This window comes from Panthera uncia (assembly GCF_023721935.1).
Source record: "Panthera uncia isolate 11264 chromosome C1 unlocalized genomic scaffold, Puncia_PCG_1.0 HiC_scaffold_4, whole genome shotgun sequence".
In the NCBI taxonomy this organism is placed as follows: Eukaryota; Metazoa; Chordata; class Mammalia; order Carnivora; family Felidae; genus Panthera; species Panthera uncia.
Genome location: NW_026057585.1, coordinates 90979759 through 91006747, shown reverse-complemented (window position 1 = coordinate 91006747; position 26989 = coordinate 90979759). Strand labels below are relative to the sequence as shown.

General features: G+C 54.0%; 1 protein-coding gene across 5 annotated transcripts in view; it reads right to left on the bottom strand.

Annotated features, from left to right (window-relative positions):
* Positions 1 to 946: 946 nt before the first annotated feature.
* The window catches only part of UBR4 (ubiquitin protein ligase E3 component n-recognin 4), a 131101-nt gene continuing 105058 nt past the window's right edge, over positions 947 to 26989 (bottom strand). For 3 of the 5 annotated variants that reach the window (XM_049617952.1, XM_049617951.1, XM_049617950.1), the window contains exons 89-106: positions 26647 to 26844; positions 25852 to 25932; positions 23619 to 23706; positions 22989 to 23116; positions 21869 to 21976; positions 21265 to 21384; positions 20333 to 20523; positions 19737 to 19910; positions 19261 to 19360; positions 15431 to 15649; positions 14445 to 14558; positions 13403 to 13545; positions 12857 to 12982; positions 11156 to 11350; positions 8159 to 8383; positions 4328 to 4418; positions 3476 to 3638; positions 947 to 1522 (exon numbers count right to left, since the gene is read on the bottom strand). In XM_049617952.1, the coding sequence (XP_049473909.1) occupies positions 1458 to 1522; positions 3476 to 3638; positions 4328 to 4418; positions 8159 to 8383; positions 11156 to 11350; positions 12857 to 12982; positions 13403 to 13545; positions 14445 to 14558; positions 15431 to 15649; positions 19261 to 19360; positions 19737 to 19910; positions 20333 to 20523; positions 21265 to 21384; positions 21869 to 21976; positions 22989 to 23116; positions 23619 to 23706; positions 25852 to 25932; positions 26647 to 26844 (2529 nt within the window). In that variant the 3' untranslated portion in view covers positions 947 to 1457. The remainder of the gene's footprint in view (positions 1523 to 3475; positions 3639 to 4327; positions 4419 to 8158; positions 8384 to 11155; positions 11351 to 12856; positions 12983 to 13402; positions 13546 to 14444; positions 14559 to 15430; positions 15650 to 19260; positions 19361 to 19736; positions 19911 to 20332; positions 20524 to 21264; positions 21385 to 21868; positions 21977 to 22988; positions 23117 to 23618; positions 23707 to 25851; positions 25933 to 26646; positions 26845 to 26989) is intronic. The other 2 variants (XM_049617949.1, XM_049617953.1) reach the window with 1 other exon arrangement.

Sequence of the window (26989 nt, the reverse complement as noted above, 5' to 3'; positions counted from 1 at the left end):
CGAAAGGCGGCAGGGCTGGGATCTGAGGAGAGCCTGGCACGCCCGTCAGCCCCCCAGAATGCCCCTCGCCCAGCACCGACACTGACGTGCACTCGTGCACCCGGACACACACACACTCTCGCCTGCTGGGGCCTCCAGCTGTGCTCTTGCAACAAATCGCCTCTGTCTCTCTGGCGAAGTCCCAAGCAAGACACTCCCGCCTGCCTGTGGCTGCCCGGTCAGAGACTCTGAGGGAGGGATGTGGAAGTCTTCTAAAGGGGCCCAAGAGGACCTCCTGTCCCGAATGGTCTGGCCTGAGGAACGAGCCACATAAGCTGGGCATCGAGACAGAGGCGGCAGTCTTCAGAGCAGCAGTCGGCAGAAGAGCCCACAGGCGACCAAAGGAGATGGCTGTCACCAAGCTCTTCCTCCCCATGAGGCCGCGTCTGGCGCAGCCCTGCCCGGGTCTGGGGAGAGGCCCCTGTGAGTCGTGCTGCCTCGCCAGCAACGGGGCCACTGCCCACGAACGTGGGAAAGCGGGTCTCGAGGCCCTGGAGGCAGCTGCCACCGCGGGGCAGGACAGCGCTTCAGGGGCACAGACTCACAGCTCCGGTGGCTACTGGTGGGGCAGCCCTGGGCAAATGATGCCCGTTCACAGGCCCTCTCCTGCAGGGCTGCTGGGAAGACTAGAAACACACACACATACACACACACTCACACCGGCAGAGGGAAGGTCAGCAAAGGGAAGCTGCTCGTTACTCTGGCTCTAGGCCTGCCCCGGGCCCTCTCCTAACACAGCGACCCTGAAGCGAAGTCGCCACGGGGTCTCTGACGTGCAGCTAGCCTGATCGTCAAGCACCCTTGCTCCACTGAGCCCTTCAGCCGAGGTCTGCAGTCACCGGCTCCACGGGTCTTTGGGTTCCAGCTTGTAAGGCCGAAAAACTAAGGGAGGCCGAGGGGTCTGCCTTCAGGAAGCTCAGACTCAAAGGTGCTGCCCCGGCTCGCGGGCCGGGTGGACGGGCTCCACCAGGTACTGACAAGAACGGCGACGCGGATTCGTCCGTCTTCCTGCACTCATGCCAGAAAGAGCCACACGGCCAAGGACAGCGTCTGGCCAGGGACACTCGGGGTGGGTTTAAGCAGCAGGCGACACCTTCTGTTTCAGTGTGTGCTCAGTCACTCGTTTATTTGCCAAGATGTGCACACGCGAGTGCGGAGTCGGCCAGGACAGCGCGTGGCACCTAGGTACGCACAGGCCCTTCCACGGCTTGGGTTACAGACAACTTCATAGCTAGTGCACCACACACACAAGACAGAACAGGAAGCCTAAAAACCCCAAGCCACTCCAAGACATGGGGGGGGGAGGAGTGGTGCCGCGCGTCCCGTGGGGGAGGGGATCGATGCACACGAGGGAAGAACACGGAGGATGGAAGGCAAGCTCGCTTCGGTCTCTGCTAACTGCAGTTTCCGTGTGATCTTCAGGGGATGGAGTTCAACAGGTCCTTTAGGAAGCTCTCAGGATCAGTGATTTCTGATAACAGACCTGGAAAACAGGGGCACGCAGGGGTGGGTTAGGCGCAGGCACGCACAGCCCCCAGCCCACTGAGTCACGGCTGCCGCATCCACGCAGAGAACACCATGTGCCCCGACAAGCTCCGACACGCTGCTCCCAGGCACACTGGCGATGACGGGGAGGCAGTCACTGAGCAAGCATTCTCGTTCTGGAAGAGGAACTGGTCACGTTCTGCAACCAGGCGCCACCGTGTGTTCCAAGGCATTAAAGTGGCAGAGACCAACCCTACGACCCCCAGGGCAGAGGTTCTAACTCAGGTCCACGAACCACCGCAGGGGAGCCTCTCGTCTGCTGAAACTCCGTGCAAAGCAGAGGGGCCTTCTGGAGGGAGAGAGTCCACAGCACGCAGCATACTCTCGAAGGGGCCGGGGCCAAGGAAAAGCTAACACCAGTGCCCCCAAGGGCCACGAGGAACAGAGCACAGTACCAGGGCCCTGGGCTCAGCTGGGCTTCGTTCCAACCACTAGTCCCAGGATCTCGAGCGAGCTGCCAAAGCTCAGGAGCTCCGTTTCTGCAACCATCAAACGGGGACAGTAACAAGTCCTACCTGGGTCACTGTAGGGATTAAATGAGGCCACGTGTGAATGTGCGAGTGCACAGAAGGGGCTCCGTGGCCCCCAAGCAGGGCGCTCAAAGTTAACGGCCGCCAAGCTGTTAAGCCCGAGTCCTGGCGACATTCACGCCCAGGTCCTCTCCCCAGCATCCGTGCTAACGGGGGAAAGGTTGGCACCGATCACCCCTTGTTGGTTTTGGAAGGTGGTTTTGCCCTTGCATCTGAGCATGGTGTGTCTGGTATTCTGAAATTTTCTGCCAGTCTAAACGAAATAATAAAATCACGCCGTAAAAACCCGACCCTGGCGTGAGGCTACAGAGGCTCCCTGCCCAGCAGGTCCCGCTCTCCCCTGCTTCAGGCTGGCGACGACGCTGCAAGCTGCGGGATGGCTGGGACGCCATGAACCGAGGCGAACACCGTCCTTCCCCTGCCACCCCCTCCTCTCGTGCTCAGACCCTCCGTCCCCACCAACAGCCTCTGCTAACACACTCCCCAGAGCATGGCACCGAGGACACAAATACACGGGCCACCAGCTCTCGGGCAGGAATGGCTCCTGGGAAGGCGTGTGGCTCAGGGACAACGTCGAGGCTGCAAGTTAACAAAAACGCTGAGCTGAGCGATGTCAACTTGTGACCACCAGATAGCGGGGGGTAGCACTGGGCCAACAAAGGTCCATGACGGTGCTCGGCTTCTGCCGAGGCCACCCGCAAAGCACAGTCAAACCGGAAGCCCCCAGCACACAGGGACCTCCGTCAGCTGGCGCAGGGCTGGGAGGAAAGCAGAATTCTGTGAGCGTCGCTAGAGACCCCTGAGAGTGTAGCTCCCAGAGGGTGAAGACAGACAAGAAAAATACTAGTGGAGGCTTTCTCCTGATGGTGGGATCTGGGGAGAACGTTTTCTTTACACAGCAGGTCTCGATCTCAGGGTCAGGCCCTGAGCTGAGATCAAAAGTTGGACGCTTAACCAACTGAATGAGCCACCAGGTGCCCCATGTTTTTCAGGGTCTTTTGTGTTTTTTTAGAGGCTCTACCAATTTTCCAGGTCTGCCCCACTGGAAACTCCTCTAATCTTCACAGCCTCAGTTACCCCACCTATGAAGTGGGGGTAACCACAGTTCCACCCCGAACACGTGTACCCACTGAGCAGCACAGGGCGTGGGACGCAGTAAGTCCCCACGTGTCCCAGCTGCTGTTCCTGCTCCCGGTGGCCTGGTGTTTACTTATCTCTCCCAGACCGTTTGGCAGTGACCGACAGGCTGGTTCTTGCTTGTGTTCCTTCTGCCGTGAAGACGGAAGCTAATACCGGCCCCTCTAAGACAGACGTGGGTTTTGCTCTAGAAGATTTTCGAGAGAGAAAATCCTGACACTGACCAGCCGCATCGAGGAACTCCGAGAAGGTCTCCACTGGCATGAACTCCTCCTGGAAGGTCTTCAGGGCTTTGTCAGCAGCTTCGTAGATGGGCATGTCGTTGTGGCGGATGTATTCCGCTAGAGAGCAGGACCAGCCTCCCTCCGTGTTGCTGGTAGGCACCTTCTACAAGAACCGACAGGAGACAGGCCCGGGGGTGGATTACTTAATGCCTCGAGTCAGTCAGGCCTTCTCGATGCCAAAAAGCAGCCCTCCCGTTTACACCCAAGTTCCCCTGGAGGACGTGTTTTGGTTCCAGGAACAGCAAAGTCTCGTGTCATTCCTCCTGCAGCCCCTTTATTATGCACCGTGTCACTTACAGGCTACAAGTCGAGACCGCTACTCCTCCCTGCAGGTGTCACATCTGCATTTCCCCAGGAAAAGGGGATCTCACCGTGCTTCACTCAGATTGTACAAGGAACCATCCCCAAACCCTCTGACTCTCTCAAGGCAGAGAGCAGTGTCCCTATCGGAAGCTAGGCTGGAGTAGGTCACACTCACACAAGGCAACGGACTTTACCCAAACGGAGGGGCCAAGGGCAAACAGAGGGTGACTCAGGAGGGAAGGTCTGCCTGGGGAAGTGAGTTTGCAGCAGGCCTGAGACCAGGTGACAGGAGCGGTCTGGGCTACAAACGGACGTCGCAGGTGAAAGGGTCTAAGCGACGGTGGAAATCCTTCCGCAGGGGAGGCAGCTCGCTTCCCAGCAGAGGCCAGAGGGGGAGCAGCCGCCCCGCTGCTGCGTGGGGTCAGAGCCAGCAGCACAAAAAGTTCAAACTCTTGCAGAAGGCAGTCGAGCTTCCGATGGCTTCCCTACCTTAAACATGTTGTAAATGAGATCGACGAGGGCCCAAAAGAGAAGGGAAGAGCGATAAGCAGAGTAGTCCTTCACTGCCTTGTCGGTCAGCCTGGAAAAGAAAATCAAATCTCATGTCCGTGAAGACGCTGGAGGGATACACGCGACGATGGAGCGGAGCAAGTCAAGGATCCAGGAATCTACGCACGTCTCCACGTCAGCTACTGGCCTATCTTCTCGGGAAAAAGCAGCTGTGGGCAAGAACTTCTGAAGCCTGGACCCAGGGGTTTACTTACTATAAAATAATCCATGAAATACTCATCCTCAGTACTGACTCTCTTCCGGATCAGGGTGAATCAGAATAGGGGGAACACCACGTGCAACGTGGCAACCAGAGGCCACTGCCATGAAGAGATGCCAGGGAGGCCCGCGCATCCCTGCTCTGTGGAGCCCCACACGAGCTCTCGGACTTGCCAGCACCTCATACGTGAAGGGGAAACAGGGCTCTACCTCAGCCTTGACATTCCCGCTGGGAGCCATTTCCACAAATACAGTCAGCAGACTAAACCAGCCAAACACAGGGATTTGTTAACCACGGGCTGTGTTAACAAAAACAAAAACAAAAACAAAAACAAAAACAAAAACAAAAACAAAAACAAAACGGCGAGCTGGTGGAAAACTGGCCCTGGGCAACAGTAACATCCAGGATGGAAGATGCAACCGCCACCTCTAAATCCCGGGCTGTCCCAGAGCCACCGCCACAGTCCCGGTCTCTGCCCAGGACCAGCTCTACCCAACCTAACGATTCAGCGCAGGATTCAAGGCCAGCGGGCTCTTGGAATAGCGGGGGCGGTCTGGGACACCATCCTCTGCCCTCTCAGCAGGCACTCCTGGCTTGAGGAGCGAGGACACTAGATCACAGTGGTAAAGCCACTATGAAACGCAGAGAGAGCAGACACCCCTCTGCTATAGGATTCAGTTTCTACCGTCCGAGATCTACAAGACGTTTTGTTTGCAAACTGCCTTCACATCTGCAGTAAATAAAAGCTAGATGAACCCTTGTCACAGAAATTCTGTCTTAAAACGCACTAGAACAAAGTCCGTAACTAAGGGAACTAAAATTGAGTATTAAAGTATCTGTGTGTAGGTAAGAATCATAAAGTGAGACCGTCCCATATGGGCCTTAAGAGAAGGAACTGTGTGTGGCAGGGCGGGGGGTGAGGGGGGCTTGGGGGGCTCAGTCGGTTGAGCGTCCGACTTCGGCTCAGGTCACGATCTCACGGTCCGTGAGTTCAAGCCCCGCATCGGGCTCTGTGCTGACAGCTCAGAGCCTGGAGGCTGCTTTGGATTCTGTGTCTCCCTCTCTCTCTGCCCCTCCCCTGCCCATGCTCTGTCTCTCTCTGTCTCAAAAATAAACAAAAACATTTATTAAAAAAAAAAAAAATTTTTTTTAAATAAATAAATAAATAAAGTGTCTGTGTGTAGATAAGAATCATAAAGTGAGACCATCCCATATGGGCCTTAAGAGAAGGAACTGTGTGGTGGGGCGGGGGGGGGGGGGGGTGATTGGGGGGCTCAGTCAGTTGAGCAACTGACTTCGGCTCAGGTCATAATCTGGCAGTTCGTGAGTTCGAGCCCCGCGTCGGGCTCTGTACTGACAGCTCAGAGCCTGGAGCCTGCTTCGGATTCTGTGTCTCCATCTCTCTGCCCCTTCCCCACTCTCATGTTCTGTCTCTCCAAAATGAATATAAGTTTAAAAAAAAAAGAGAGAGAAGGAACTGTGGGGCCCGGGATGGCATCCACACGTACACTCAGCAAAGGTAAATTCATTAACAAAATGAAGTCAGACAATTCTGTTTGCTACAATATTCTTCCCGTTCCCTCCCTGCACCCCCATATCCTCCAGGGCACCCGCTGTCTCCCACCTGCCCTGCATGTGGACTCGGCAGCCCACAGCGAGGTCTGCTGCCAGGCCAGCCTGGGGGCAAGGGTGACACCCACTCGTCTGTGACTCTGCCTGCTGCCCACGGGACACCAGATAGGGCTCAGACGGAAGCCTAAGTCCCAGGCCTAACGACTTACAAGTTCCTGGCAGAGGAACCCTTCTTCCTGAATGTAAAACACGCACAAGAGGTCAACTTCTCTCGGTGCAAATTCCTAGATTTTTGTATCGGCTACTGCCTCCCACCCCATCACAGACTCAAGACAAAGCCTGCTGCTGCCAGGGACACCGCCCAACCGCCAGAACGACGCCCTCTGAGTGTCCCTCCGGCACAGTCTCTCCTCAGAGAGTGTCCCAATACGGGGCTCACGCCCAGCCTGTTTCAGGGGCTCCAGCTCAGGCCTCCACCCCACGCCAGACTCGGTGGCTGCTGTGCTTTGGTAAGCAGGAATCGAGCGACCTGCCCAACTTAATTATTTAAGGCGAATTAATAAAGGTGAGTAAACTGCCACAAAGAAAATGGCAACCCGCGAGGGCAGCTCACACTGGATTTCCTAAGTGAGCTGTGACCAGATGGGCTTTTCCCCCACTGCCTGGGACAGCAGAGAGTTCTGGTCTCCTAACTGAAAGCAAAACGGCTCCTGTGGGTTCCAATCTCACAGCTGCCACCGAGGGCCAGTGCCCAGCAGACAGCCACCCTCACAGGGACAGGCTGAGCCTGGCTTACGAACAACCTGCTACCTTCCAGATCGAACTTCTGATTTCTAGCGGCTAGCTCAGCATGAATGCTCTGGACTCTGGGAAACACAGGACAGTGATACGTCTGAAAGGGGGCGTGGGTTAGGTGCGAACTTGAATGAGACTCACCCCCTCCTCCTCTACACAGAGCAGCTAGTACTGGCAGGACTCAAGAGCAGAGCTCTGACCTAGTCCCTGAGGGTGGAGGGGCCTTTGACTGGCAACGCGGATAAACCAGAGCTGGTGGGGGTAAAAGGTACCAGGTGCCGATCCAGGCACATGGCTGTGCCCACTTGGTCTGTCATTATCAGGAGCTTGAAAGCCTGTAAATGTGGAAATGTTCCCTTGGATCCTAGCAAGGGCAGACAGACAAGAACAGATCTTCCAGAAGTGAAGATTTCCCTGGAGTGCCAGAAGCAAGCTGACAAACCTACACCCTTCTCAAGCCCAGGGGAGGCAGACACAGCACATGGGCCACCATGAGGCGAGAGAGGAGTCCCGTGGAGTCCACGCAACGTGTGGCAACCCTGTGTTCATCTCAAAGGGCTTCTTGTTGTTTACAGCTGTTTTTCTCAAGATGCTGCCCATCTGACCCAAATCACAGCACAAGGTCATGAGAACAAAGACGCTTCCTTCCTTGAAAGATCATTCCTTCTTTGGGACGTGTCCACACGAACAGGAGAAACAGAAGAAAGGCTCGTGGAACGTGGGGCAGACAGCACAGGAATGTGACCAGGGAGAGAGATAATGAGCTTTTCATGGTCAGAAAAGAAAATCCCCAGTGCAGCCATGCGGAAGCTTTCCCAGTTTATGGCCAGGCCAGCGAGACTGGGAAAACCCAGTCACCTGCCCTAGCTCCCTGCTGGCCCTCATCCTCCTCACCAGTAGTCTCACCCTGCGCCTGGCTGGCTGCTTCTCTGAAATCTTCCACAGACCCAAGCCTCACTCCACCTTTCCAGAGGCTGAACACGAGACCCACAGGTGGCCAAGGCACCTGCTGGCCATCGGGCCTACACCCTTGGCACCACAAGGGACAGGGTCAATGACCGAGTCAAACGAGCAGGCCCTCACTTACCACACACGCTGCAAAGCAGCTTTTACACACAACGGGAAATATGTAATCCAGGCACCAGGCAGCCCAGAAGACGGGACTTCCTGAGGCAGAGACTGACCTGGTGGCTCCCCCTGGAGCCACTGCCCGGGCCTGAGAGGTCACCAGCAGCCTCCGCAGGATTTCCACGCGTGTGGCTCTCCACTTCTCGGGGGGCAGGATGTGGAGGGCCAGGACCGTGAAATAGTGGGGCCCGTCCACTTCAAAGGCACTCTCCACCCACTTCTCCTTGGGCTGCTCCAGAAAGCCCTGGAGGTTCTTCTCCTCTCGGGAAGTTGCTCGGGTTCTGGAACAAAAGGGACACAATGAAACCAGGGCAGAAGCAGGGTACCAGCAGCAAGAGGAGAGGAGGTTTGGTCAACATCTCGTCTTCTTTTAAGCTTTTGAACGCTTGGATCACGAAACATGGCCACCCACTCTTAAGTAGCCCTCCTACCCCCTCCCCAAGGACTGCTTCTTCCCTTCTAAGCCCTACTTGGTGGCACTTTCCCTGCCCCCATCAACTCCTAGCTCAGCTCTGACACGATTCCAAACACCTACTGGCTCTTGAGCCCCCTGCATATGGCGGACAAGGTCACAAACACTCCACCAACAAAGTGACCGAACGACTCTGGAAGGTGACAGCTAGCACCTTCTTACCACGGTATCTGAAGCCTAGAGAAGCGAAGTGACCTTCCCTAAGCCAGTGAGTCTGTAAGTGAGGGAGCCAATGTGTGTCCAGAACCTGACTCTGCAACCCAGCCCATGTTCTCGCTTGCCCCACGTAGTCCCCAGAGCTAGGCTGTTTGCATTGGTTCCCGTGTTGCACCCTCCATAACTCATGGTTTCCTTACGTGTGTGTGTTCCTCCTTCATTCGAACAGCTGCCTCCGAGCAAGCACTGCTTCCTGTTCTCTCTCCTGCCTAAACTGTGGGCACATGGTCCTGAACTTTACTACCAGGCACTGCTCTGGGAGCCCGAATGGATCATCTCACCTAATCGTGACAATGGCCCTAGGACACAGGTACCGGATCCACACCTATTTCACAGAAGAGGACACAACAGAGAAGACAGCTACCTTGCCCACAATCGCATGCTGGGGAGTGGAAGAATGAGGCTTTGAACCCTGGCAGTCTGGCTGCCAAGCTGGCCCTCCACGTTCTTGATCCACGCAAAGGCCCTTGCCCAGCACCACAGAGCTTCGGTGAGCAGCACTGGGGCGGCACAGAGACCCCACTGGAGGCCTTCCTGACCGCATATCCCTGACCCTATCACCTGGATGGCGCTCTCATGCCAAGAGCACCTACCGCCCTGTCCTTATCCCAAGGGGGGGGGGGTGCGGAGGAGAACAAAACACAACCCCCAAAGCCGTGACAGTCCAAGCCACCAGGCCCACAGACGGCACCGGCAAATGCCGGACTGTGGGAAGGCAGAAGGGGGCTGTGTGCAAGGACACCGTGCTTCCTTCTGCTGAGAATGGACAAGGATGGCACAGACGGGTGGACTCGACTGGACTTTCCAGAACTGGGAGTCAGAAGCGTTCTGCCACCATAGGACCTGCCCCACTCCGCTCTGGCTCACAGCATGACCTACTTGCCTGTATACACAAACGTGACCAGGCTCATGCCAAGGTGAAGCGACCAGCTGGGGGAGCAGTCTATGGCTGCGCAACAGCGCCTCTGCGTGAAGCTTCCACGTGAGGCTCTGACCAAGACACATCCGTGACATAGCCAACACCCTCCCTGGTCAAGGGGCTCGAGCCTGAGTTACCAGTACGTGGCCCCCTGAGAAACACAGGACACCTGTGGTCACCGGCTCTTCAGCCGGGCGAGTCACGCTGCCTCTCTGGGCGCCGCGCACCCTGCCGGAGAGCAGGGCAGTCCGCTCTGCCGCACAGCTGCCAAGGGACAGGTCTCCGCAGAGCCAACGGCTCCGTCAAAGGCCGAACAAACACCGGCAGTTAGCACTGCCGGGGCCTGCAGCGATCTGGAGAGTGAGAACATCTGTGCCGTCGATGATGTGGGTGTCTGAGAGTCTCAGCAGTTTAGCAGAGGGTGTCACGCCCTGACAGAGACCTGCCCGTGCGTCTTGTTAAGGATGAGGCGTGCGTTCTGGAGCTCAGCCTTCTATCTCACCGGGAAATGGGAGGGAAGGAGAAAACAACATTGGTGAAGACAGAAGGCCAGAAAGGACAAGAGACAGACTGTCCTGTTGCCTAACCCAGACTGCAGCTGCCTTAGGCGGACCGTACCCAGTCTTTCAACAGCTGGCCAGTTCCCGGCCCGAAGCAGGAAGGAGACTCTTGTTGGAAAACAGGGCCAAAAAGCACAAAACTGTTCAAACCAGGAGGCAAAGTTTACTAAACCTTCTAACTGGCTTTTAACATCTGGGCTGGTATGAACGAATGCTATTTGCTACCCTAACTGCTTCTTTAAAATTACACTTTTAGCTATCAGTCTAACTGCTCCGTGATGTATACACAGATAAAAATACAAACCCACTCTCCTCCTGGTTATCAGCCAACTTTTCCAATCTTCGACACTTCCTACTCTCAATGTGCCAGAAGCACTGCTCACCGGGGGAGAAACCAGGATCCAAGTCCAGTCTTCCATTTATGAAAACGGTCTTTGGTTCTGCCGCAGCCCCCAGTTATGAAACCTTCCCCTGTGACACCCTGTGTCCCCTTGACAGTGACTATGTGCGGTTCTGATCCATGGCCTCCCCACCCAAGAGCACCGAGTCTTATGGGTAGTGGAGGCAACACCGTAGTAGAAGCTAAGGAGGTTCTCTGGTGGGCTGGCCTCTCCCAGTTCCTGGTTCCCCTCCGGGCGGAGCGTCAGTCCAAGGACACAGCCTTCAACTGCCCACTCGGGGGAGACGGAACCATTCTGGAAAGGAAGTCACCTTATTCTGTGTGACTCCGGAAAGCCGCAGAAAACGCGTGCTTCAGTAAAGGCTACCCGAGGCCAGCCATCTGCCCTGGAACTAACTCGGGCAGACATAGAAATGTTGACACCTTGCTGGGCAGAGGGGCACGGGGCGGGCCGGCCAGACGCCCACTGGGGAGCGAGATACTGACGTGTTCAGGACGTAAAGCACAGTGTGGACGATGTAGGGGATCAGGTGGATGTTGCTCTCCCGGCCGCCGCCGCCAGTGTCCGCGCTGAACGACTGCTCCATGGCAAAGCGCAGGAAGAGCAGCTTCATGTCATGGATGTTGAGCTGGTACGTGGGCTCCCGCTGGCCCGTACACTCCTGGAGGTAAGTGTTGTGCCTGCGGGGAAGCAGAATGAACGCTGAGAGCAAAGCGGGCTCCCCGGGGAAAGCCCAGTTTGGAAGGGAGAGCCCCCTCGGCACAGCCCGGTCCGATGGCTGCAAAGGTCACATAAGCAGATTGAGGAACGAAGGGGACGGCTGAGGACATGAACTGTGGCCTGTAGGAAGACAGGAGCAGATGACAACTCCATTTCTCCTATGACTGAATGTGATGCCCTCCAAGCTTTGAGAAGACCTCGCTAGTTCTGGGGGCCCTATTTCCTGAGAGACAAATGTCACAAAATGTATCACAGCCAAACCTAGCACACTTTAGAAGAAGAAACATGGGAAGTATTCATTCTTACAAGGTGATCTATTCATAAGAATGTTTTCTTTAACCTCCAAATGAAAGGTATTTTTCTATATTTTTTTAATGTTTATTTTTGAGAGAGAGAGAGAAAGACAGAGCATGAGCAGGATAGGAGGAGAGAGAGAGGGAAACATGGCATCCGAAGCAGACTCCAGGCTCTGAGCTGTCAGCATAGAGCCCAATGCGGGGCTCGAACCCACGAACTGTGAGATCACGACCTGAGCTGAAGTCGGACGCTTAACCAACTGAGCCACCCAGGCACCCCGTATTTTTCTATTTTAAGAAAAGTGTATTTCAGAGAGAGCTTGCACGTGTACGCAAGTGCAGGAGGGGCAGAGAGAGACGGAGAGAGAATCCCAAGCAGGCTCCATGCTGTAAGCATGGAGCCCAATGCAGGGCTCAATCCCATGAACCATGAACCGTGAGAGGATGACCTGAGCTGCAATCAAGAGTCGGATGCTCAACCTACTGAGCCACCCAGGTGCCCCTGAAAGATATTTTTCTATGTCAATACGTGCTACCATCAGCCTGGGCTCTATGTGACCTCAGGTATTTACTCAACCTCTCTGCCTCAAATTCCTCAACCAGAGAATGTGTGTAAGAGCACATGGTAAGCATTTTAATATGCTGCCCATCCTGATTACTGCCAGGTACCTTTCCATCCCCCAGCTTTACAACTGGACTCGGGGTGGGGCATCACTCCACCAAGCAGCAGCAAGAGCGAGGACCTCCTCAAAGCCTTAGTGACTCTAGTCTGCATTTTAGGACAAGGGAGGCTTGAAAGGAGCCTGATAATCCCCCTGGACTGAGCTATTTTCATTATTTAAATCTCAGAGGCACACACTGCAGAAGACAAATATGGGAAACTTTGGCTTTAAGGACCAAGTCAGGGTGGTGTGTCTTATGCCCTGAGATCAACAAGGGAGAAGAGGTAGCAACTAACTAGAAATTCCATGTGGTGCACCAGATGCTGAGGGTGCCGGTTTCTTGCAGCCGAGTTCCTCCCTGATCCAGATAGCTTCCCTGCCAGCACTCAAAGAAAGGGACCAGGGTTCTCAACGACAGTCACAGGCCTTCGGGCCAAGCTGATCACTGATTTTCCCCCATCTCCTGGGAACCCCGTCTTCCGTATCATTCACACTGCTCAACACTCACCTTGCCAAGCAGGTGGCAAAAGCTGATTCAGGGACGTGGGGCCCCCAGACCGGAAGGAGACCATTGCACTTAGTGTTGGCGTTCTGAAGGGCTGCGCTCTCCCATTCCTCCCGGCCACGAGCCAGCCTGGATTGGGAGAAGAGCAGGGACAAGTGACCACTGGAACTGATTTGGCAACCAGGCACCTGGGCACGTGGGGGCGGAGCAGAGTTTGCTAACACTAGGGAAAGAAGTTAGCCCATGCACCTGACTCCAGAGAGAATTAGCCCTTTGTATCATAATATGGTAAATGCCAGCTTTGCTGCTTCCGGGAAGCAAGGTTGCTTTCTCCAGCCTTAGGCCAAACGCCAAATGGATTTCTTAATCACACAGCACAAATGGCTCTTGGCCTGTGTGATTTGACGTCAGACACCCTAATCCCCGGAGATGAAAACTTCAGGGTCGGCACCCTCCCCCCTCCCGGCACAGGGCCTTGGGCAAGGTGTCCACTGCTCTGAAGGGACACAGGCCTGGCTGAGGAGCCACTCTGCAGGAGCTAGGGCCTACCTGACGGCAGCCAGGTGGCAGTCGTAGTGCACGATGTTAAAGTGGGACACGGTGCTGTAGCCCTGCTGTTTCCGGGGCTTATTCTCCATCTCTTCCAAGGCTACCCGCTTGGTGAAGGTATAGATGCCCAGGACTTTTGTGGGCTGCAAAGACACCACGAAAAGGAGGAGCAGTGAGGCGAAGTCCAAGGCAGGCTCCGGGAGGAGGCGAAGCCGAAGAGAGGGGAGCCGAGGGCCTCCCCTCCCAGGAAGGAATGCACTCAAGGAGGGGGGATGGTCAGCACCTTGGTCTCCCGGCTAAGCACTCGGCTGGGCACAGTCCCAGTGAGATGAGAAATGTGGGGAACGACCAAAATAAAGCAGATGCCGTGCAGACGGAAAGGCTAATAATACAGAAGCCTAAACTGACATCCTTCCCTTTTTGCTTCATTTATCTCAAAAGGAAGAATAAAGTGCCTTCCTGCTAAGTCACCTGCTTTATAAAACTTATCAAGCAGTTCCCAGCAGCCTGTGCCACAGCAGGACCTACGAGCTGGAGGGGAAGAGGACGCCTTGTAGGCCTTTAGGGGAACAAGCAGGTCCCATGCTGTCCTGTTCCTGTCCGTCGTAAATCTAGTTGGATAGAGGTCCTGAGCTTCTCCCCAGGTATCCTGCTTAAAAGCAGCACGATGTGCTTTTAAAAGCCCCAGGTCTGGAGTCAGAGAAGCATGGGCTACCGTTCTGGCTCTGCCACGTGACCCTTGTTTTGCTTTGTTTTGTAGGTTTAAAAACAGAATTACCCAGTTTACATAAAGCTCTGGGCACAAGGACTGGCATATAGAAAGAATCCAACGGGTGATGATGCTGGGGCGGGGGGGGGGGGTGGTGGCAGTGATGATGAAGCCTCGTGTTCAGATCAGTCTGCCTTCCTCCCTTTAGAGAGGCAGCTGGCCCCGAGACACGCCTCAACCTCGGCCCACCTAAGAACAAAAAGGCCGGCGGGAGAAGGACGCCACCGGAGCAAGGGGCCAGGCTGCGCACCCAGCCCAGGGCGAGCGCTATACCTGGAACTTGTACCCCTCCCTGCAGATGCAGCACGTGAGACCCGGCTCCTCAATTAGCTCCTCCATCTGCTTCAGGAGCGCCGTCTTGGTCACGACCTGGCCCTTCTCGTTTGTCTGTAGCGGAAACCCAAGTGACATGTCAGAAGGGGATTTCCACCCGCCGCCCCCCAACCTAGCTTGGGGACACTCAGGAACAGGGCGGCCCTTCCACAGGCACTGGAAGGACAAGTCACAGAAAGGAAACCTCCGTAGGTGGCTTCCAGTGAGGGTAAAGACCCAGATTCTTCTACTCTCTTCCTCCGGGAACCACTGAAGCAGAGGAGACTAACCAGCTGGAAGCCTGGCTAGCTGCCACTTGCCCCCAAAAAAGCCCCCTTTCTTCACGCTGGCAATCCCAAGTCCCAGCTGCCAAGGGCTGTCGCATTAGGATTCGCTTCACGGTTCCCATGGGAGTTTTAAAACTGCCGACACCCAAGCTTGGCTGGTTCGGAGAAGGCTTTCCTAAGACTACGCTTCTTCTGACCCGGGGCAAGGAGAGCACAGGCCATCATGTCCAACCGATGTGGGTTCAAACTCTCGTCAACCCCTCATTAAGCATGAGCGTTGGCCTATTTCCTGTGCTTCTCAGCCTCTGTTACTCCAACCAGAGAAAGGGTATGGTAAGATCAGCCTCACTGTGTCACACAAGGGCTTAAATAAAACCTTACAAGCAAGGTGCCTAACTAAGCACAGTGCCTGGCAAGCAGTAAATCCCCTGGGAGCAGGAGTGATCATCCCCGTTTTCTCATGGTTTCTGTGAACTCGTTATGTCATTTAACCTCGGAGCCCCATCTGGGCGGTGGGACAACAGTCACACCTCTGAGGGGTTGTCAGGAAGGTGTACCTAGCTCCCTCCTTCTCACCAGCCCAGCTCTGTCCCGAAGCATGGCTGCCTCTTCCCCAACAGTGTGGACGAGAACGTGGGGACTCCCAGAACGTGGCTTTACCGTCATGCCCAGGGTGCCCAGAGCCTTCTGCCTCATCGCCATGGCCATACGCTTCTTCTCCGCGCGGGTCTCCCTGCGGGCGGCATCGATCTTCTTGTTTACATCAGGGTGTTCCCGCAATGCCTCCAGCAGGTTCTCTGCTAGGGTCCCAATGCCCTCATCGCTGGACACCTGCTCCAGTTTATGTAGGTTGGTGATGGAGTCCGTTCCGATCAGAACCTACCAAGTGGAGACCAGAGAAATGTATGCTTCCAATTACGTGAATCAGCATGCTCTCCAGGAGCTGACAGATTGAGAAAATTCAGCAGAATGCACGCAAACTCACGTCATCTGTTCAGTTTCGATCAGACCTTTCGAACACATGCTTCAAAAGATTCTGACAAATGGAGGAGGGTTTGGCCCTGCCGCTGACCCCTGACCAGGCACTATGCTCTTTGGCTCCAGTGCCCTGGCCTATAAAGTGGTGACAATGTCAGGGTCGTGGTGAGGATTAAAACTTCGTCACAGATAATTGGACGTAAAGCGGCCAGCACTGGGAGAGAGAAAGGGGCTCGGGTAAGATGCCCTAGAGAAGCAGCACCTGCGGAGGCCTGGGTAGTGGACTCAGTGACCACAGGGCAGAGCAGGCCGTGACATTCATAGCGACTGTGTTCGGTTCTTCCTCCAGAAGCCCTGTGTCCACCACACCTGGGAGCCCAGGATTCCCTCAACATAGGGGTATGAGAGGTGCGACTCAGAGTGGGAGTGGGGATGAGAAGACACTTTGTCTAGAGAACAGATATGACCGAGAAGCCCCCGTGCTCGAGAAGGCCGGCATTCGCTGCACCACAACACCGCACTGTCAACACGGGTGAAGGACAGAACACGCAGGCAGGGCTGACCCGACAAAGCCCTCCAGGTGAGCCGAGGAGGAGCGCCGTGCCACCCACAGCCCCCCGCCCCCTGCACAAGTGCATCCGTGTCCACCGCTACTGTACGGGTTTAACGATACGTGGAAAACAACAGAACCGACCCGCGACGTGAAATGAAAGCTCGGCACTCAACCCGGATCACCCACGGGCTCATAAACCTGTCCTCAGAGCAGGTACGCTTCACACTGGCCCGTCGGCAAAGCTACAGGTCAGCTCACGTCTTGTGCTCCTGGATGCCGAGCCCACAGTGTGGCTGCCTACTGAACTGCTGCACAGGTACCCCGACCTCCGCACGCTGGGCGTGAGCTGCGCGCCTGCGTGCGTGCATCCGTGTGTGAAGCAGTGCTTTACGTGCTAGGGGAACAAAGACCCGGCCTTCTGAGGGTGACACTCTAATCGGGCGAGCAGACGCACAACAGCAGTAGCCTGACATGATGCCCCCGCCGCACCTCACTTCGAACCTCCTCGGGTTCTTCACCGCCTTCAAGGACACCACCGCTCATCTGTCGCCCAACCCAGAAACAGCAGAGTTCTTGACTCGTCCGGCTTCCTCACCCGCCACGGGCAACTGACCTCCAAATCCCATTCACTCTGCCTCCCAGACGGCTGCTGAACCCACCCGCTGTCCACCTGGTGCGCCGCTCAGCTGCCATCACCTCTTACCTAGAGTATGATAAAAGCCAACCAACTGTCTCTCCCGTCTGTCATCTCCTCTCCTGCCAATCCATGGCCGGGGGCACGGCCCTCAGGAGAAAACGCACACTCCTCTCTTTGGAGAATGCGCCCTGGACCCATGCTGCACCGGGACCAGCTCGCGCCATGCCTCGCCCCCCACTGTGCACTTCCAGTATCCTTTGGCCTCTAAGCCTCGGCAGGTGCCATACTTTCCTCTAAAAGCATCTTCTTTCCTTTGGCCCCTTTCACACTACACTTATGTCACTATTCAGCTATCAACGTGAATGTGACTCTATCTTCCACCAGACAGTGAGTTCCCAGAGCACAGGCTACGACCGCCTTGGTTACCAATGTCGCCTGAGTCTAGCACAGCACAGGTACACAACAGGTGCTTGAAAAACGTGTTGCTAGGAAGAGAATGGCCTCAAGTGTGAACGCCACGTTCCTAACTAGATTAAGCCTTAGTCTAAAGAAACTAATTCGACTTAGTAACTACAAAGAAGCCTGGAAACCACCTGACCTGAGCTTGGCCACATCACAGCCGCACTCCTGGGTTCACCCACATAGAAGACACACGTTATAGGAACAGAGAAACCAATATACGTGAAGACTCCTTTGTAAGAAGAATGACCTCCACAAAGATGTGCTAATTATGACCATCTCTAATGAACTGAACAGAAGTCTGAAACCACTGAGACCGGGGTGAGACACAGGGAAGAATCTCTCTTGTAGCCAAGCTACCCTACTTTTGGGATGAGCTATGAGGACAGATCACCAAATGAGAGCGTGGAATGACATTCGATGCAGAAGACTATACACGGGAAGACCCAGCCCTGAGGACGCTCAAAACTCAACACTAAAAACATCCAATTAAAAGATGGGCAAAAGATATGAGCAGACAGGCTGCTGAAGCCACGCAGACGAAGCACATGGAAAGATGCGCAGCACCACTAACCACCAGGGAAGCGCAAACTGAAATCACAGGGAGCTTATCACCGTCCACCTGTCAGAGGGGCTCAACTAAAAGCCAGTGTCACCACCGGGTGGTGAGGAGGATACAGAGGAAGATCATTCAGGCACTGCCGGTGGGAATGTAAAAGGGTGCAGCACTCTAGAAGACAGCTCAGCAGTTTCTACTGAAACTAAATATGCAGCTATGTACCCAGCAAGCGTATGCCTAGGCGTTCATCCCAGAGGAATGAAGAGCTCTACTCACGCACAAAACAACTGCATGTGAATGTTTATGGCAGTTTTATTTGTAACATCCCCAAACTGGAAACAGACCGGATGTTCTTAACGGATGAACGGTTAAGCAACCTGGGGAACCCACACACCGTGGACCACCACCGAGCAATAAAAAGGAACAGACTCTCAATACACACAACCTGGGAATCCCCCAGAAGATCATGCGGAGTGAAAAAAGCCAACCCCAAAAGGTTATATGCTGTCTGATGCCATTTACAGAACACTCTGCAAGTGACAAAACTGCAGCCATGGAGAGATCAGTAGTGGCCAGTGGTTAGTGGCGAGGTGGACAGAGCTCTCAAAGGGCAACAAGAGGGATCCCTGTGATGACAAAGCTCCCCTGGATCCTGACTCCATCAACGTCAATACCCTGATTGTGATACTCTATGTGGTTTTGTAAGAGGTTACCATCGAGAAATGGGTATGTAGGATTTCTCTGTATTATTTAACAACTGCACGTAAACCTACAATTACCTCAAAATGAAGAGCTTGATTTAGAAAATTTCTAGCCTGGCCACCTGTCTGGGCCAGTCAGGATTTGGGAGGGGTAACGGATATTCCAGCCCAGGGGGGACAGATCAAGGATGAGCAGGGTGGGTCTGAGAACGAAGTTTCTAGCTGTCTGAACCAGGACAGAAAACAGCAATGATGGCACTATAAATGTCCCCAGAGACCCAAACGACTAAAGCCAGAAATTAAACTGTTTTAAACTCTGGCCAGCCACACCCTCCGTCCAGTTACTGCTCTGCTGACCCACGAGAAAATAAAGCCCCACATAAGAAGGAGTCGAATGAGGAGAGCACAAGTAGACCTTACGCCTCTCCACACACACAGAGCTGAACGAGATAACCTCCGAGTCCCCCATACTCTGGGGCTCTTCCGTGCTAGGAGAAGTCACACCCTGAGGCTAATCGAGGCAGTCACGGCAGATGAGAAGAGGTGAAGGCACTGTACATGCCCTGCCTCCAGAATTAAGTAGCATGCTGGCCACTCACTCACCTGGGTGGCAGGGTGCTGCACAGCCAGCCCCCGAAGAAGCCTCAAGATAAATGGCAGGGCCGGACGAGATAAGAACTTTTTCCAGATGTCAGCATCCAGACTGCAAAGGAAAAGGCGGCAGATGAGCAGGTCAGAGGGGCAAAACCTATCTGGAAACCAGCTGTTGACCTGTTCTGGCTTGTTTACCTGTGACCCTTCAAGGGGGCCATCAACAATCACAGAGGATCACCTAGCTCGGCCGGGCAGCCAGACAAAAAGCACTATTCCAAATAGAAAGCAATAAGCTGCCACCTGTTCCCCAGCCCCGAAGGGCTGTGCGGTGGCGGAGTGGTCACCTTGATGGTTTCCAGAAGAGGAGGGAGACTCCAAGGAGGACCAAGGGGGGAATACGTTGAAGCTTTAAGCCACGACGATGAAGGAGAAAAGGACCCAGAAGAGGGAAGGAAAGCAGTCGCTTTGACAGAGCCGATTCTTACTTCTTGGCACTGGGAATGTGTTTCTGCATATAGTCCAGCGCACTCTGGGTGATTCCCTTCTGGAGAATCAGGTCCTTCAGCTGATGCCCGTTGCTGCTGCTCTTGATGCCGGCTGCGATCTTGCAGAAGCAGTCCAGGAAGACTTTGTCGTCGCCACTGTGGTCTTCATCGTACCTGCGGGAGAGAGCAGAGCCTCAGGGGGTGAAGGGAACGACAAACGCGCACCGTGGCGCTCCCTCGGTTGACGACCTTCAACAGTCTACGGGGTCAAGTACGACGCGAGGATGCGGATCCGGTTCCCGCCACTCCCCGCTTCCCGCCGTGTGCCGCACACTCCCAACGCTCTCTTGCGTCTTCACGCTCTTTGCACCCGTGACTCTCTCCCTCCCATCACACCCCTGCCCCATCTCGCCAGCCTCTTTACCGTCTCTGCCTAGCCGACTTAACAGTACACTGAGCCCCCAGTTACGACGGACCCCTTAAAGGCCAGACAGGCGTGCGCGGCCCCAACAGAACTTCAGCCGGGTCTTCCCTAGGCCACAGGACGAGCCCGGGCGTTGGGAGGACCCTCCCGTGGCCGAGACGCGAGCACGTACTTGTCAAAGCTGCAATACGGCTTGAAGCGCTCCACCAAGATCTGCATCTTCTCCACCTCGCCAAAGGACAGGTACGGGATGATGCGAAGCAGACCCTGGAGCACGCTAGGGTTGGAGCGAACGAAGGTGCTGTTGATCTGGTCCAAGAGCATCACAAGCTGATCCTTGTCGCCCGTCAGGAGGAGGTTGCCCTGCAGCGGGAAGGAGGACGGAGGGACCGGTAACAGGGTCAGGACTTCGGCCAGCCAACATCTGAACCCCAGAGGTCACCCACTTCCCTCAGAAGCAGCATTAGAAAAGCCGTCTTGGAGCTTCCTGGGTATGAGTTTCACTTGATACTAGTTTCTAAGTTTCTGTGCGGCTCTATTAATAGTCTCACGTGGTCGAAAACGCTGACACAATCTCCCCTCCCCCGAGGGAACGCAGGCTGCCTGCTGCTCACTTGGTCCCACCTCTAGCCAAAGCATGAGTACCAACAGAGATGGGGGAAACATGAGTACCAAAAGGGATGGGGAAAGGCAAGGGCACAACAGAGAGACGCTGAACTGGGACTTGGGACACCTGGTTTCTCGGCCTGATTCTGCCAGCAGCCAACTACATAACACTGAACAGCTCACTTAGCTTCTCTGCGCTTGGAGTTCCCTCAACTGGGCCATGAGGGGCTGGGCTAAGGCCCCTGTCTATGAGCTGGAACATGCTAGGATTCCATTAATGAGAGCTTCTGAGTGAACGAATACCCTTAGCAGCTTCGTTTCCTCCAAATCCACAGATTTCAGGCTTCAATGTCATCATGTCACCATTGCTTTGTGATTTCTATGACCTGAGCAGGTTCAACCATTTTTGGACACAACTAGACGCAAACAAGCCTGCTGCTGGCAACGAGACCGCATGTGCTCCCAACGTCTGCAGATGGACAGACTGGCCCCACGCACCTTGTCCTCACTCAGGGGCTCAGCATTGGATTCATCCAGAATGATCTCCATGATACTAAGCACCTGCTCGGCCACCGCCGCACCGCCACTGTCCTTGCTTTCTTGCTCAGCTACCAGGGCCTGTAGGAGGAGACCCAGTCAGTCTGGGGATAACACCACAACCACTCGTGCCGATGGGATCTGCTGCTCACCAATGCCTTCATGGCCTTACTTCCCAGATATCTGTGCGCGAGGGCGGGGGGAGGGGGACAAGCGTGTGGATGTTTGCACACAATGAAATTGTGATATTCCAGATGTCTATCTTGGCTGCCCCGAGGACAAGGGCATTACTTTTCTAGGCTATGTAGTCTGGACTGTTTTATAAACTTCCTCTTGTCTCTGGATTCAGGAAACAGACAAGGAAGTTCTCACGTGTCATGGCAGCAGCACAGGGGTGAGCCAGCAGGACAAGGGACGGTTTGAATGATCCGTGCCTCGGGCCAGTCAGCCAGACAGATGAAGAGTTTGAAAAGGCCACAAACCCTTCTCATCTGAGCCCGGATGCTCCTTCCCCGACCCAGGACTTCTGAGGCCCACTCTGTCTTCTGCAGCCCATACCCCTTACCAGGTTTAGGGTACCCAGCATGACATTCAAGGTGTTCATTTCCAGCTTGACCAGCTGCTGTCGGTTGACTTTCACCTTCACACAGTAACTGAACAATTTCAGGAGCACCTGACAAGAAAAGCCAGTCAAAACCTGTGAGGCTATCTGAGAGTGTAAGATGTGGGGACGAACAAGACAGAAATGTTTGAGAGCAGTCATGTACAATCAGGAAGTACTCTTCCTGAAGTACAGGGAACAGTAAGGAAAAGTGCTTCCTGAGGGGACATGGCAAGGCAGGGAAGATCTCAGATCAGGTTGGCATTTTAAATAGCAATGTTCTCCAGCAGTAGGTCACGTGGCCTCAGCATATCTCTACCATCTCTTAAAATGGCAATGACACCAATTCCTAGTAGAATTCCCTGTTGTCTTAGGGAAATTCCGGTTGTAACTCCGAATCTAACAAATACTAACCAGAAAGATCCCAAAACTCATGGCCTGTGGGAACTCAGAACCACGTAGGTCGTTTATTTATTTTTCCTTAAGACACAGGTGGATTTTCTTCTTTTATTAAGACATAAATGGCTCGTTTTTTACATTTTTAAAACTTTAACTACTTTTAGTTGCTTTTTCAACTCTAATTCTCCACATAGGTCACGTAGAACACAAATACTGTAATATGTGTTCTCATCTCCTCTGGAGCTGAAAATAATAAATAGAGTAATATTTGTGATCCTCTACTCCTCAGGAGATGGTTGGATGAACTCCCGAACCAAATCCTACAAAAAAGCCCGAAAGGGTTACCCTATGAAATCAATTTAAAAAGCAAGAATAAGAGTAATTGACTCGAGTGCAGTTTTGTAGGGAAAGACAGGCACTGGTTCCACAGGTGGCTAAAGAGACACAGTGGGAGGCTGCCATCACCACTGCGGCTTCGGGGACAGCCAAGAAGCAGGGGAGTGGGGAGCTTGCTTCCAGAATCAAGAGCTCGGGGAAGCTGCCAGGCCCTCCACTGGCTTGCACTGGCCCAGGGCACCAAGCCGCCCTCTAGGGTTACGCGTGCTGGCACAGTGGCTGCAAGCTTCCCTCCACAGGGGCCTCTCTCAAAACAATGGACCGGCCCCACCTTGCCGCCCCAACTCACAGTTAGAAGGTGGCGTCCCTGCTTGAAGTCTTTGATCCCTGCCAGTCTGTTGAGCATGCACTCCAGGCCCCCACACTGTGCCATGACGCCAGCCATCTTATACACTTCTTCTTCATCTTCTTCTTCATCTGAGGGAGGAGGGAGGCCAAGCGGAAATGGAGGGAAAGATACAGATGGAAATAAAACAGATAATCCCCTTCCAGGCTGACAGCCAGTGCCCTTTCTCTTACCTCCGATAAAAGCGTAGCAACGAAAGGGGTCAATACTGGATATGAAACTATGAGACTGAAGCCAATTAAAATTATTTACTCAAGTATGTGAAAACACAAGCACCACCACCACCATCGGGGGCAGGGGAGGAACTAAGCTAAAAATCAATCTGAACTCGTTTGTTGCCAACTGCACTTTATTTCCCAAGTTTTGTTTGGCCTTGTTTTAAAACCCCTGAGGTGTGTGAACTGGGCCATAGATACGTGTACTCTTTCTCCGTTGGGGAAGTAATCTCCCGTCAATTCTGATCAGAGGTACAGGAGAGTGTGTCCAGAACACCCGTAAATCCCAGGATGTGACCCGCTCACTGGCCCCAGACCTCTAATACAATGTGCACCAGTGTCTGTGGGAAGGGCCTACCTGTGGTGGAGTCCAAGGACTCGATAAACTCCTCGGTGGCATCACCCAACAGCCCCCGCATGCGGTAAACGATCCTCATGGGCTCTCCCTGAGCAGAGACATGGGGAGAAAGGTGCTTGTAAACAGGTCCAGGAAATGAAAGGGACTCAACACCTGGCCTCGCTCCTGTTTCTCTACAAGGTCCTAATCACAACATCTGGAATCCACGTGCGCTGCAACTTACATCGGGGAAAGGAGGTTTATTTCATGTAGTGTCTACCACAGACCAGTTGTGTGAGCCTTTCATAACCACAATCTCATTTAATTGCTTCGAAATTGTGTGTAACAACCATAATCGCTATCATCTACAGATGCTTTACTCTGTGCTAAGTTCTGTGCTAATCAAGCACTTCAGATATCCTCTTAAACTAGGTTAAGCAGCTTTTTCAAAGTTATCCGATAACAAGCGCAGCCTAATTCCCAGCTTGTGCTTCCTTCAGGAGCACAAACTCTAACCAATGGGAACCACCACTCAAAGAATCCGGGCAAGTAAGACGAGATCAGTGAGATCAAAGAGCTTTGATTCAAGACTCCGGAATCAAAAGCAAGAGCATAAGCCAATCCTGAGGTCTTCACATAAATACAGCAAGAAAAGGGTTCTTCCAAAGTTACTCAAGTTAAAACCTCTAACCTGATGGAATGATTAAAAGTAAGTCTTTTGCAAATTAGAAGATTAGAGCACTTTACTAAATTGGAGGATTGTGAGAGGTCACTATATACCGGGTACTAAGTTAGGCATTCTGCCATCGACATTATTCTCATTTCCGAGAGAAGAAACAGGGCTCTGAAGTCACACTGCACGAAATGAAGGTGACGAGCCAGCACCACAGTACTGCTTGCCTCTAAGCCCATGCTCAGCTTCAGGACAAGAAACCCTCGTGGGACAGAACTTGCCAGAAAGGCCAGTTGCAGAAGTGTTCCCAGCTACAGAAGCCCAGTGGGAACTAAGAAAGAGAATGGCCAGAGAACAAGGGCAGAAACAGAAAGAGACCTAAGAAACAGAACAGGCTCTAGTCAGTAGCTAAGGAGACAGGCTGTTTATCAGGGAAAAAGAGCGTAGAGTTAAAAAAAGGTGCCTGCACTTTGCCAGAAGAAGCCCTCAGTGGGCTGGGCAGTACTGTGAAGGGCAAGTGATCCTCCTCTCTATCCTGCCTCATGGTTCAAAAGGGGAGACGCCCGTGTATGCTCTTTGGGTTCCAAACCACCATTTACAAGGGCAGCCACAGAAGCCTGATCTTAATTTTTGTGTGCCTCACAGATTAAATCTGTATCATTCTGTTCTGACGCTCAAGTGCCAACGACGGGATGCGCTGAACGGGGGGCAATCCCCCGTGTGACCCTCTGCCAACGGGCAGCAGTACCCACGGACCAGGATTCCCGGCACAGAACAGAAAGGAGAGAAGCGAAAACATGTGACAGAATGAAGGCCAAGACGTACTAGCCAACACTACCAATTTAGCATCTGAAGCTCTCCAGAAACATCTGGGCCTAAATCCAGAGGAGTTCACTGTGCTTCACGGGCAACTAGTTTGCTGTACTCCAATTACTTCCTTGATTCGCTTACTAGAAGGTCCCCCTAATGAAAAGACGGGAAGGAAAGGGAAAGAAATGGAGGAGGAGGAAAGGAAGGGACAGGGGAGAGAGGTGAGCAGAAGAGGAGGGAGGAGGAAGCAGATTATCTGAGACTCTCAGTAGAGGTCGAGCAGCACCGAGGTGGCCCAAGGACCAGAGCGCCAGGCTTCCTTTCCTTCCGTCTCCCCCCCTCAAGGACAACGGCTGTTTGCACCCCAGTCTCCCCTCCAGTAACACAGAAATCACACTCGCGCCTTGGCAGCGCCAGCGGCCATGCTCCGAGCGGGCAGGCCCCCGAAAGCAGAGGCTTCGTCTCGGTCCAGAGGTGCCGCACGCAGAGCGTTACGAGACAGCGCACGCTCCCCACCGCACGCCTCCTCTGGCGCTGCCTCGCCGGCTGCACGGCCAGGAACGCCCATCCTCTCCTGAAGCTCTTCCACCTCTGGCCAGAGGCCTCAACAGGAGGACGACTGGTTTTGTCCACAACCACGAACAGGGAGGCACGGCCGTGTGAGCGCTGTTTACAGCGAGGTAAGTGACGATGAGCGGCTCCTCCCGGTACCAGTCTGCTCAAGTCAGGAAAGTGAAACCCCACCTCGAAGCAAGAAAACAAGCCGCGTACCTCATTTGTGGTGCACCAGACCTTCTTGTAAACCTCGGCGACAGGAAGATCCAAACTGATGATCTTATTGTTCACTAGAAGCTGGACAGAAGAGAAGAGGAGGCCGTTGTTCCAAATAATTACAAGGCGAGTGCGTTTCAAGAACAAAGGGCACTTCACGGCAGTGGTTCATAACTCATCGGTTTTGCGTCCTGGATCTACAGACTCTCCCTCTCTAAAAAAACGGCACGTGTGTGCACAACACACAGAACGTGGGACGCAACTGCAGAAGCTACAAACACCCTTAACCCAAACCATGGACTCCAGGTTAAAAACCCCTGCTGAGGATTCCCTTTCAGGTTTTGCCAGAAGAAGCAATTACTCCATCTTACCCAACAAGCTTTTCGCCCCTCAGATGAGAAGGCCGGACCCTGGAGGCTGCCTGCCAGGAGGCATCAGACACAGGGCCAGAAATCTGCACAGGGGCCACCGTGCCAGTATTTAGGAGCTTAATGAACTTGGAATCCCTGGGAAATCTCTGCCAGAGCAACGGGAACGACAGAATCCTACTCGGTGACGAGCAATGGCCGCAAACCATTCGCTTCCCGCGTGCCAGACATCGGACAGAGCCCCGGACAGGTAATTAACCTTAACACCAAGTAAGGCAGGCAGGTGGGAATGACTGGCCCCATTTAGAGATGAGGAAGCCGGAGCAAGCTACCTGCCCAAGGCTAACCAGCTACTAAGTAGGGAGGAACCTGGATGTGACCCCAGCCCGTGCTCTGCACCAGGGCAGCAATGTCCTAAGCTCGTTACCTCCATCCCGCTGTCGTCCTCCAGGAGAGCCACCAAGTCACAGTCCTGGCAAATCTTGTTCTTTATATCCCTCATAAGTGGCCCAATGCCTGGCTCATTGCTGCTATATGGGTTCCCGGGCATCCTGCCCTGTAGGAAGTCTTCTTGTTGAGGGTCCTTCTCCAGGGTCACAAAGAATTCAGTGACTTCATTCTCCTCCTAAAGGACACAGACAAGGACGCATCAGCAGGGATGGCATAAAGATACTCTAAGAGGGTCGGCAGAGGCACTTTCAGATTTAGAACATGCCACCTGGCTCCACGGACACTCTGGGGAAAGCTCATCCAGCCCCTTACACATTTTA